At 44.5% G+C, this 11,950-nt stretch overlaps 2 protein-coding genes across 22 annotated transcripts in view; one reads left to right on the top strand and one right to left on the bottom strand.

Annotated features, from left to right (window-relative positions):
- MAP3K12 (mitogen-activated protein kinase kinase kinase 12) overlaps positions 1 to 5,943 on the top strand; it is a 21,788-nt gene extending 15,845 nt beyond the window's left edge. Inside the window, exons 8-15 of the mRNA XM_006169067.3 lie at positions 672 to 780; positions 1,777 to 1,886; positions 1,996 to 2,112; positions 2,233 to 2,370; positions 2,527 to 3,151; positions 3,325 to 3,395; positions 3,470 to 3,743; positions 4,388 to 5,943. Of these exons, the coding sequence (XP_006169129.1) occupies positions 672 to 780; positions 1,777 to 1,886; positions 1,996 to 2,112; positions 2,233 to 2,370; positions 2,527 to 3,151; positions 3,325 to 3,395; positions 3,470 to 3,743; positions 4,388 to 4,486 (1,543 nt within the window). The 3' untranslated portion in view covers positions 4,487 to 5,943. The remainder of the gene's footprint in view (positions 1 to 671; positions 781 to 1,776; positions 1,887 to 1,995; positions 2,113 to 2,232; positions 2,371 to 2,526; positions 3,152 to 3,324; positions 3,396 to 3,469; positions 3,744 to 4,387) is intronic.
- Positions 5,809 to 11,950, bottom strand: part of LOC102475108 (poly(rC)-binding protein 2) — a 23,399-nt gene continuing 17,257 nt past the window's right edge. For 11 of the 21 annotated variants that reach the window (XM_027768510.1, XM_006169073.3, XM_006169068.3 and 8 more), the window contains one exon: positions 8,100 to 10,123. In XM_027768510.1, coding sequence (XP_027624311.1) covers positions 9,772 to 10,123 — 352 coding nt within the window. In that variant the 3' untranslated portion in view covers positions 8,100 to 9,771. Of the gene's footprint in view, positions 6,239 to 8,099; positions 10,124 to 11,950 lie in introns of those variants that run through there. The other 10 variants (XM_006169074.3, XM_027768511.1, XM_006169077.3 and 7 more) reach the window with 1 other exon arrangement.

Below are 11,950 nucleotides of genomic sequence, written 5' to 3'. Positions count from 1 at the left end.
GAAAGAGGGCTAGAGCTCTGAGATATAGCTAAATAAAAGACCTACGATGTGGACTGAGGGGACTACAATCTCAAAATGGGAGAAGTCATACAACCACAGTATGCAGTGCTATGTTAAATTCAGACAGACTGACTTGCAGCTGAGTCAGGCCTACACTACCATCTGAGCTTAGTGAACAAGTGATACCACCTCTGAACCTGTTTCTTTAACTGTAAAATACAGGTAAACAATGTCTGCTTTCCAGGGCTGTGCTGAAGCCCCAATGGAAGTGTACATAGAAAGAGCAGTGTAACCACTGGGTATGCCTTGTTGGGCCTCAAATAGACCCTGGAATGCAAGAGAGAAGTGCCCTGGACTCTAGTTCAGAACCTAGGCTTTGAGGGAAGCTGCAAGATTCCTAATTTGCTATGGATGGAACATTTCCCAAATTGTCTCTTTTTAAGAGTTACTGAGGGAAAGGTTTTGTTTTGGCAGAGAAGTTAGAAAGTTTCCTTACTGGAAGACTTTGATATACAAAAGGATAGTGTCAAGTTAACCATGGAATTCTGTTGTCACAGAGTACATTCTAGAGTTGCGTTCTCTAGAACAAATCAGAAAAGAATGCTCTAATTCCTATCTGGTTCTCCCTCTCCAAATCCCCTTCTTTCTTCCCCTGACTCCATTCCCTGCAGGAATAGCAAACCTCGAAATCGTCCATCATTCCGACAGATCCTGCTGCATCTGGACATTGCCTCAGCGGATGTACTCTCCACACCCCAGGAAACTTACTTTAAGTCCCAGGTGTGCTGTGGGTGGGTAGGAAAATGAATACCTCACTGACTGCCCCTCTTTACAGAGATGATGCTGCCCTTTGAAGAGGCTAGGAGAAAAGGTGGGGAGGGGCAAACAGGTGGTGTGGTGGTTAAGTGTGCTGGACTCCTACATGGCCAACTGCAATTTGAGTCCTTAACTTGGTGGCTTGCTTTCTCACTTATGGAACATTTCCCAAATTGTCTCTTTTTAAGAGTTACTGAGGGAAAGGTTTTGTTTTGGCAGAGAAGTTAGAAAGTTTCCTTACTGGAAGACTTTGATATACAAAAGGATAGTGTCAAGTTAACCATGGAATTCTGTTGTCACAGAGTACATTCTAGAGTTGCGTTCTCTAGAACAAATCAGAAAAGAATGCTCTAATTCCTATCTGGTTCTCCCTCTCCAAATCCCCTTCTTTCTTCCCCTGACTCCATTCCCTGCAGGAATAGCAAACCTCGAAATCGTCCATCATTCCGACAGATCCTGCTGCATCTGGACATTGCCTCAGCGGATGTACTCTCCACACCCCAGGAAACTTACTTTAAGTCCCAGGTGTGCTGTGGGTGGGTAGGAAAATGAATACCTCACTGACTGCCCCTCTTTACAGAGATGATGCTGCCCTTTGAAGAGGCTAGGAGAAAAGGTGGGGAGGGGCAAACAGGTGGTGTGGTGGTTAAGTGTGCTGGACTCCTACATGGCCAACTGCAATTTGAGTCCTTAACTTGGTGGCTTGCTTTCTCACTTTCCCTCTCTCATTCTGTCCCTCTCTGGCCAATTTATAAATAAATAAAGTTAATTCTTTAAAAAAGTTGATGGGATCAGAATAGACTGGCTTTTAAGAGGGCTGAGATCCCATCTGTCAAACCTATACCCCACTCCTTTATGCTCCAACACATGATTGAGGCAGTGAGGGAACCTACAGAAACTTTCTACAAGTTTACTGGGTCACAGAATAGCCCTCACTGTTCATCCTCTATCCACCCCCAGGCAGAGTGGCGGGAAGAAGTAAAGCTGCATTTTGAAAAGATTAAGTCCGAAGGGACCTGTCTGCATCGCCTAGAAGAGGAACTGGTGATGCGGAGAAGGGAAGAGCTCAGGTGTGTGCCTGTGTTTGGGACAGCAGCAGGGACTATGCACTTCTTAGACTGGGACCTGCTATGATACCAGGTAAACCCACTCACCTTGGAACCCTTTTGCTTATTTCAGACATGCCTTAGACATCAGGGAGCACTATGAACGAAAGCTGGAGAGAGCCAACAACTTGTACATGGAGCTTAACGCCCTCATGTTACAGCTGGAACTCAAGGAGCGGGAACTGCTCAGGTAACTAGTCCTTATGCACCGAACACCAGCCTCCATCCATGAAGCTGTGCCTATCAGAGATCCTGCTGAGCCTGAACCCTCCTTCCTGATCACATGCCTGAGAAGGTGCCTGATCTCTAGGCGGGAGCAAGCTTTAGAGAGGAGGTGCCCAGGCCTGCTCAAGTCACACCCTTCCCGGGGCCTTCTGCATGGGAACACAATGGAGAAGCTCATAAAGAAGAGGAATGTGCCACAGAAGCTGTCACCCCATAGCAAAAGGTGGGACTCAAGTTCTTGAGTACTGAGATCTGAGCACAAGGGGGAGGCTGGAGACAGCAGATGCTTAGAAGGGGAGATGTGCATTGTCCTAAGATTCAGGAATGCTTGGAGTTCATAAATTCATTATTCTCCCTTGTACTTTCCCTCCCCAATTAGGCCAGACATCCTCAAGACAGAATCTTTGCTACCTAAACTAGATGCTGCCCTAAGTGGGGTTGGGCTTCCTGGGTGTCCTAAGGGCCCCCCTTCACCAGGACGGAGTCGCCGTGGCAAGACCCGTCACCGCAAAGCCAGCGCCAAGGGCAGCTGTGGGGACCTGCCTGGGCTTCGAGCATCTGTGCCACCTCATGAACCTGGGGGACTGGGAAGCCCAGGGGGCCTAGCAGGGGGACCCTCAGCCTGGGAGGCCTGCCCCCCTGCCCTCCGTGGGCTCCACCATGACCTTCTGCTCCGCAAGATGTCTTCATCATCCCCAGACCTGCTGTCAGCAGCACTGGGAGCCCGGTGCCGGGGGGCCGCAGGGGGAGCTGGTGACCCTGGCTCACCACCTCCAGCCCGAGGCGATACCCCCCCAAGTGAGGGCTCAGCCCCTGGCTCCACCAGCCCGGATTCACCTGGGGGAGCCAAAGGAGAGCCACCTCCACCAGGAGGGCCTGGTGAAGGTGTGGGGCTGCTGGGAACTGGAAGGGAAGGGACTGCGGGCCGGGGAGGAAGCCGGGCTGGCTCCCAGCACTTGACCCCTGCTGCACTGCTGTACAGGGCTGCAGTCACCAGAAGTCAGGTAAAGTATGGAAAGGTTCCTGACCCCTTTATCCTTGCTTTCCCTGGGACCTAAGTTATTTCCTGTTATTGTACTCAAGCCATTCGTTACTCCACTGTTTATAAGTATGCTCCCTTCTCCTAAAATCTAAATGTCCCCTCTTCCCTCTCTGACAAATTTCATCTCTCCTGCAGAAACGGGGCATCTCGTCAGAAGAGGAGGAAGGAGAGGTGGATAGCGAAGTAGAACTAACATCAAGTCAGAGGTGAGTAATGGCATTATTTTGCTTTCTAGGCTCCAAGTTGCAGAACCAAACTGTAACCCCTCTCTCCAACATAGATGGCCTCAGGGCCTGAACATGCGCCAGTCACTATCGACCTTCAGCTCAGAGAACCCATCAGATGGGGAAGAAGGCACAGCGAGCGAGCCTTCCCCCAGCGGCACACCTGAAGTTGGCAGTACCAATACTGATGAGCGGCCAGACGAGAGGTCTGATGACATGTGCTCCCAGGGCTCAGAAATCCCACTGGACCCACCTGTGTCAGAGGTGGTCCCTGACCCTGACCCCAGCTCCCTGCCCACCCCACGCCAGGACCTACTTAGAAGCGAACAGGTGAGTCACAGGACAGAAATAACCAAGCACTAGACAGGGAGAACTAGGAGCAGGTATCTAGTGTAAAAGACGCACAAAAGACAGGTATTAGTGTAAGATTTCTGAGTTGCCTCCCCCCAGTCCCAAGAGCAAATGTCCACATGGAGGAATCTAAGAGGCCTATAAGGCAGAGCACCCTTAGCTTGTGTGGTAGCTATATAAGGATAAAGGACCTTGGAGTAGGAGCTTGATGCCTTGGAGAACGGCCTGAACAACTGAGACTTGGAAGCAGTAAAATCAGTAAGAGCTGCCTTTTAAAAAAAAGTTTATTGTCCTATCATGCTGGAGGGCACAGGCACAAGGGAAGGGTAATGAGTGGTTAGAGGGAGAGGCCACCCAACAGGGTGTGGTCACACAGTAATCCCTTTTCCTCTCATCCTTCAATGTAGCAGATCATGGGCACATCTGCCCGAGATTCAAGCCACTAGCTCAAACCCTGAGCTGTCTTGAGGGTTCCTGCTTCCTGTGGACAGTGCCTTTAACACTGCTACAGGGCCAGCCCACCCCAATGGTTATTAAAGACTCCCACGAGGGATCTTGTAGGAATCCATTCATAACACTGAGGCTAGTTCTCCACCTCATCCCATTTTTACTATTCCTCACAGGGCCCTCCAAACTTTGAGGACTCGGACTGTGACAGCACCGAATTGGACAACTCCAACAGCGTTGATGCCTTGCGACCCCCTGCCTCCCTCCCTCCATGAACGCCACTCTTATTCCCTGTAAATAGAGAAATATTTATATAAATAATATATATGCGCCACATAATCAAGAGAGAGGGGGCCGTCCCAGCCTTCTATCAGGCTCAAGGGAGACTGACTCCCTGACCAATTTACCTGGGTAAACTCTGGGGACACTGGCAGCTGTGGAAATCAATTAAGTACTGCCCTAGAGCTGTGTGAAAGGGGAAACTGCCTCTTCCTGCTTCACCCCATTTGTTATGTTCAGCAAGCTATTAGGCAATATAAGATCCAGAGTGTCTCTACACTCTTTACCCTCAAATACTGGGGGAGAGGGGAGCCCAGGACAAAGAACCACTTAGACTGCACTTTTCTGTTTTCCGTTTACTGTTTACACATTTTGCACTTGGGAGGAGGGAGACTAAGCTGGATCCTCCCCTCTGAGGTTTCTCAGGTGGCAATGTAACTTATTTCTTTGTCCCTTTATTTCTGTGCCCAACTCTTGGCTTAGGGCCAGGGGGAGGTTAGGAGACTGATAGCATGTGATGGCTCAGGCTGAAGAACTGGGGTGCTGTTCAAGTCCCTGCTTTTATCCTGGTGCCTGATGGGGTGGGGACTGTCATATTGTAACCCCTGTGAAAAACCTTGAAATATAACCACTCCATGCAGGCCCAGCTGTTGGGGGTTTTCTTGGTGGATGAATGGGGTAGCATATGTGGTTAAGTAGGAGGCTTGGGTTCCAGACTGAGGGCTTTCAAGTTATTTCCCCCCTTTATGATACTCTTCTCACTAAATGAACAGGTCAAGCTCCAAACTTGATAAATGGTACCAGAATAGGAACAGGTGAACAGAAATAGATCTTAAATGCCCACTCTTGTACAGTAAATGAAATGGTAAAAACAAGAGACTGAAGGCTTTAGTTTAAAATGTATAAGCTTGGACAAGATCTGACATTCTTAAGTAGCCAAATCCCAGGGAGACAGGTGTCCAAGGCCATCTGTGTACATGCATGTGGATCCTTCCCTGTGACCCCTTCCCCCAAAGAGTACTTGCATATTCCTTACTGATTAAGTCCTAGGAAAGTCTAATTCCAAATTCTTTGGGGTACAAATCTTACAAGGAAGGACCAACGAAGCCAGCTAGGGTCAGGGAAAATAGCATCAAGGGCCACGAAAAAAAGACCAAGTGGCAAATCAGAAGAAAACATCTTAACTGCAATAAATGTTTCTATTCAAAACCCAAGTAACGTCCTGAGGGATAAAAGGTACAAAAATAACAGCAAGACAACAGGAATAAAACCCACATGAATCACTGTGGCATCCAGTTTCTATTCACAAAGAAAAAGCTCCAGTCCATCTTTTAATTTTTTTTTTTGAAAAATTCCTGACATTACAGAACTAAACTGAAATGTATTAATATTCCACTCTTACATTTCCATGACAAACAGAAAAATTCATGAGCAAAAAAAAAAAAAAAAAAAAAATAAAAAAAAAAAAAATTAAAAAAAAAAACAGGGAGAAGCTTATAAAACTAAATATGGATCTCAGCATTAACAGCTGAACAGAGAAAGGAATTAAAACGCTTTAATTAAAAAATCACGAGTGGATGATAAAGTGTGTAGAAACTGAAAATTTACAAACTATTTAAAACCTGGAATCGCTGACTGTTCAGAAACTACACAGATGGATCATGGGTGGTGGTGAACAGCATAAAGGGATTATGGATGAATCTGCATTGTTCTAGCTGCTCCCCATGCCACCCGTCTCCGAGGAAAGCCTGTAACACAGAAACAAACGAGGTCTCAGTTAGTTTTCCCAGTGCCCAGTTGCACCCCACCCTCTCAAATTCTCAGCCTAGTTGGTGAACCATGAAGGAAGATGACATAATCAGTGCTTTCCCTATCAAGGGAGACATTTTAAGGTTTCTTGGATTAACCAGTACCATGATCATCCTGAAGCAAGTTTAGCTCAGAATGAGGGAAACAGAATACCAGTTACCAACTGTCCTTCAAAATATGTTCTTGGGAACCTCTGTGGGAGACATTAGACACTTTGTGAAAATATGCCTCTCACTAAAGCCTCCCAGGTCATGATTCACAGAAGCAATGTTTCTTTATTGCTGAGCATATTTTGGCTCCCCTCAAACTGCTGACAGTTACCAATTCAGGAAACGAACCTATCTGAATAGCAGCCTTATGAGGTTAATGCTGAGAAAGAAAATTCAAGTCTTCATCCTATAATAACTCTAGGTTTCTCTATCAATATAGTAAGTATGGATCTGGGAAGTAACTTGTTCCAACTCCAAAAATGGCTCTTATTGTCAAGCCAAGTCCTTCATCCACACGTACTGGCTTGTCTTTCTCTTATTTGAAATCTTGAAACCCAACGTAAGGCTTTGAGCAAAAATGGTACCTACGATCCAGTATGCTTTACAAGACACTGTCTAGTTTTTCTGTTTTAGAGGTTTTTACCGTATTGTGCACTTGCCAGGAAGTTTGTGTGTGGAAGACAAAAAGTGAGAAATAACCCATGGGGGGAGTGGGGGGGTGGGTGGGGATGGTCATACCGCAATCCCTTCTCCCCCAGGGATCTTGGGCATGTGTGCATATGAGCCCAGCATGATTTTCAAGCCACCAGGTCTGAGATTCAAACCGTAGTCAGCCATTTAGAAGTCCAGTGATGTAGCCACTACACTATCTGTTGGCCCCCTATCCTCCAGTTTTAAAAAGAACCTTTAGGACTCAGTTTTATTTTATGAAGTTACTTCATAAAGATAATTAACCTACATAAACTATTTGTGATATCTGGTCAAAAGAGCATGACGGGATACTTTACCACCTATATCCCTTTTACAATGCAAAGCCAAAAGCTGTTCAGAGGTGGGTAAAGGGCTTTCAACTACAATACAAACTATATTTACTTTTAAGTCAAAAATGTTTTTTCAATCTCACCATGAAGGTGAATATTTAGCTCTTACAAGGAGATTCTGCCAACCTCAAATAGAGATGACTTAGGGCAAGGCAAACAAAAACCTCTGAATGAAATGGTTCCATGGAAACTGAAGGTCCAAAAGTCAGATATGGTTTACATCTAGGCCTTAAGAAAAAATAAATTAGGGTAAGAAAGTGGCAGCACTCAGGACCAGCAGTTAGCGTAGTGGCTATGTCGCTGGACTCCCATGTAGTAAACCATGGTTTGAGTCCCGGACCTGGTGGCTTAAAACTCACACTGGGCGTGTGTGTGTGCGCCCAAGACCCCGAGAAGAAAATGGAGAAGGGACTGTGGGGTAGCCATCCCCCCTGGGGGGTGATTTCTAGCTTTTTGTCTGTGTGGTGAGCACATGCGCCCTACAGCAAAAACCTCTCAAAAAAAAAAGGAAGTGGCAGCACAATAGCCACATAATAGTTTAAAAAAGAAGTGTCTAGAACTTTAAAACTTCGAAAAAGTGTCTAGAAGTTAAACCAAGACTAAGCAAGGATTTGCAGCGCTGGCATGTGGTGAAATGAAGTGCGCCTGACCAGAATGCTTGTTAGGGACTCTATGACAGAACTACCACTTGGGGGAGCACCAAAGCTTCTAAAAATTTATCACCAAGTACCTACAGAAGCAGTGATAGTGTCAGCTCCTTAAACATCTAGATTCTTTCCCAGCAGTATTTCCTTCGGAAATATTTATTAGGTTAAGAGGACTTCCAAGCAAGAACTAGACAAAATAAAATCTCATCATGATTGAATCCTACAAGAAGCTTACCAAGGCGATCTGGACCATCTGATAAAGGAACAACTAACAAGAAAACCCCTACAAGGACAATGAAATAGAGGTTTGCTCATCCAGTGCGTCATGCAGATTTGGGGCATGTACCTATTAATTCACAGGCCCAACCTAGGAGGGGGCCACAACACCACCAGAGAACAAGATATATAATACAAAAGAATATTCATGAGTAGTTGTTTTTTGTTTTATTTTGTTTTTAAATAATGTCAACCAAAGGAGACACTGGAAAAGATTATCGGGGGAAAATCTCTACACAATAAATTCTCAAATGCACTGGAAAGAGCATTACACTTTCAGTACTTTGGCTAAAAACTACCAGAGGGGTCTCAACCTGCATTTTAAAGAGAGACCTGTACATATCAAAGTAAAGCATAAGGTGATAGTCCTGATTAGTCACTCAACCGATCAACAATTAAAATGATCCTAGGGCCTCTTTCTTTACCTGTTAAATGAGAAGACTGATTAATTCCAGATTTAAGATTTTTCTCAACCCTAGGTATATATTTTCATACTCATGATAGTGTTGGTAGGGAGAAGGGTGGATAGGGAAAAGGAGGGTAAAATAACTTGGTTGACTAATCAGAGTTGGTTTAAAATGACTGGACAGCATCTTGTCAAGTTCTGGGCAGTGTCACAGTGTAGTTATTCAAGATTTACCTAATGTCACAGAAGAGGGTAATTAATGCTAGTTTAGAGGAATGCAGACAGAAACTGACTATTAGAGTTATTCTACCTCGCTTCCTCACTCTGAGTAAAGAATTAAATTCTTCGTTCTTGTAATTTGCCCTGGAAGAGAGCCTCACAGTAACCATTCACCAGAGGAAACAGCCTGGGATAGATATCCTTATTACTTACTGCTGTTGACAAAGTAAGGGATCTGAGAAGTCAAGATAAAACTGTCCTTCACTAACAAAGTTACTTGCCAGTCATGAAGGGCCCTCAGCATCTTAACTGGCACAGGCCCATCTCTCTTTGTGGGAACACTGACAATGGATTATATAATTCATCTGGGATATGGAAAGGCTGAAGTCAGTTGTATAGAATTCCTAGTAGAGTAGCCACAGGTCACAAGTTCCCACCCCTTTACCCCTCACAGTACACATGAACTAAGGTTCTTACTGTGGCAACTTTATTACAGCTAAACACAAATCTGGCCAAGAAGGCCTGGTAGCTCAACCATTAAATAATTAAAAAAAAAAAAAGATTAACGGAGAAGCTTTTATTCATTAACACAGAGCCTAACACATTGTTATATTGCAAGGCAGAATAAAGCTACAAAAAAGATAACAGAATGAGAAAGAAGAGCAAAAACTATGGCTCTAGATAAAGATTTCAACAAGTCAGACTCTGAAACAGGCACTCAGCTGAAATAGCCTAAACTTAAACAAGAATTACTACTGCCCCACCCCCACCCAGTTATCCCCCAGTAAAAAGGAAATCGTCACAAGCTCACAATAGTTTGGTTCTCACCAATGGTTAACAAAGGAAAACAAAATAAATCAAGAAATTCTTGAGGAGGTGCCTCAAAATATGCAATCAGTAGGGAGAGAATCTCTGTTTCTCGCCTTTCAGTTTGTTAGTTACACATGGCACGGCAGTGGTGGTGGTGGTGGTAGCTGAAGCCCCGGTACCCTTAGCAGCAGACACAACATTTAGAGCCAGGAGAGGGATGGGTTTCATGCCAAGCAGACTGGAGACACAAGGGGCGGTCGGAAGAGGGTTGGGGAGGCTGGAGGGTGCGTCGGAGGTCCCCGCTGTGGCGAGCGAGGGGGTGGTGGTGGAGGAGGAAGAAGAAGAAGAAGGGGTGGAGGGTTGAGAGAGGTTGATGCTGAGGTGATCAGGGATCGTGACGGAGGCTGCCTGGGAGGAGGGTTTAGCGTTTTCTAAACTGTAACAGAGGAAAAAGGAACAAAAAAAAAGGGTGGGTGGAAGGGAAGACCACAAAAGGGAAAAGTACAGGACAAAAACCTCTTCAGTTTTATCAGTAAGTGCCTTTGGTTGCCAATTAAGACGACCTAATACCAATTTATCACTAGCTGTCTCTCTTTTAGCTTGTGTCCCACCCTCTAAACACGTATACTTTGCCACCTTTCATTTCACAATGCTATTTAAAACTGCTACAGTGAAGAAAAGCTGACAGACTGAGAAATCACATGGAGCACACATACTTCTATGTATCTGATGTATCACCCCAACCCCAGAAAAAAATTCAGACAGAAATGGAAGACCAATCAATTTCCGAACAATTAGACATATTTATCCACCAAATGTCTATTCCCTATTCTAATGGAAAATGAAAATGACCTACTGTACTATAGTAATTACATGTGAATTTTGCAGCAGGATTAAAACATTTTTCTTGCATATATCTCCACAGCAAAGAAATCAGTATTATTAGGATTGAAAGAGGCAGTCAAATTTCAAACAATGTAGCATTTCCAGAGAAAAATGAACAGATATACAGATAAGAACTAGGGATACTTTTTTGGTGGGAGGTGGTGGTGAGTATAAAAGGCTCTTTGTTCCTGACTGACCATAATTCTAACGTGGACTTTACAGAACTGGAAGAAATTTCAGCACTACTGAAAACTGTTTAAAAACTGCCCTTTTTCAAGAGCAGGAAAGCTCCTTCTAAAGACTCCATTTTGTTTACTCTATGTTCAGGGACAGCTATAATCCAAAGAGGAGGAGGATATAGAAGTAAGACTACTGGGTCAGAGAAGTCAAGATGTATTTTTATGAAGAAAAACACATCATGACTTTTGCAACAACCCAATATAATGAGAAAAAAACACTTTCTTAGTATTAATACTATATCCAGTTTTCTTTCTGCATTCACACTGGGCCAAGATAAGAAAGAGAAGGTTCTGCTTATGTAGTTTTTCCTCTGAAGTACAAAGCAGCTTTAAAAAAGTTTGACCCCAATCGTTAACTTGGGTGGTTTCATTAAATAGGAGATCCTGAAAAGTTACGTCTTTCAATAAGATCCTGAACAGTGATTCTAGGGGGACTGGCAGGTGGCATGGTGGTTAAGGGTACTGGAGTCCCATATGGTCAGCTGTGGTTTGAGTCCCAGACCTGGCAGCTTGTTTTCTCACTTTCTCTCTCTGTCCCTCTCTGGTCAAACTAAAATAAACAAACAATAAAATTAAATAAAAATTCTTTAAAAAAAAATTAAAAAGTGGTTCTAGGCAGAGATAGATAATCTGCTTCCTATGTAGCCTCTGTCCTAGTACAGGGCCCAGGCAAGCAGGTCACATTTAAACAGTCACAACTTAAAACTACCCTGACAATATTAACAGCAAGTCTATCTAAATCAGGAAAGCTCCAGCTTCCAAGAACATAATTCTTGCTATTTAAAACTCTCCTCTAGGGGCTGGCAGGTGGCATGGTGGTTGGGGGTGCTGATTCCCACATAGCCAAGACAGCAGTTCAAGTCCCACCCAGACCTGGCAACTTGTTTTCTCCTGTTCCCTTTGTCTCTCGCTCTGTCCCAATCTGGTCAGATTAAAATAAATAAAGCTAAATGAAATAATTTTCTTTTAAGAGAGAGACAATTTTTGTTATAGGGCATGTGCACTTGTCAGAGAGACAAAGTGAAAAATCACTGCCCAGAGGGGACGGTCGCACCCAATACCTTATCCTCCATTCTCCTCTTGGGATTTTGAGCATGCACGCACATATGCGCATGCGCGCGCACACACACGCCTGAGTT

This window comes from Tupaia chinensis, unplaced genomic scaffold (assembly GCF_000334495.1).
Source record: "Tupaia chinensis unplaced genomic scaffold, TupChi_1.0 Scaffold146740_1, whole genome shotgun sequence".
Taxonomy (NCBI): domain Eukaryota; kingdom Metazoa; phylum Chordata; class Mammalia; order Scandentia; family Tupaiidae; genus Tupaia; species Tupaia belangeri.
This window is presented reverse-complemented; position numbering and strand designations above follow the sequence as displayed.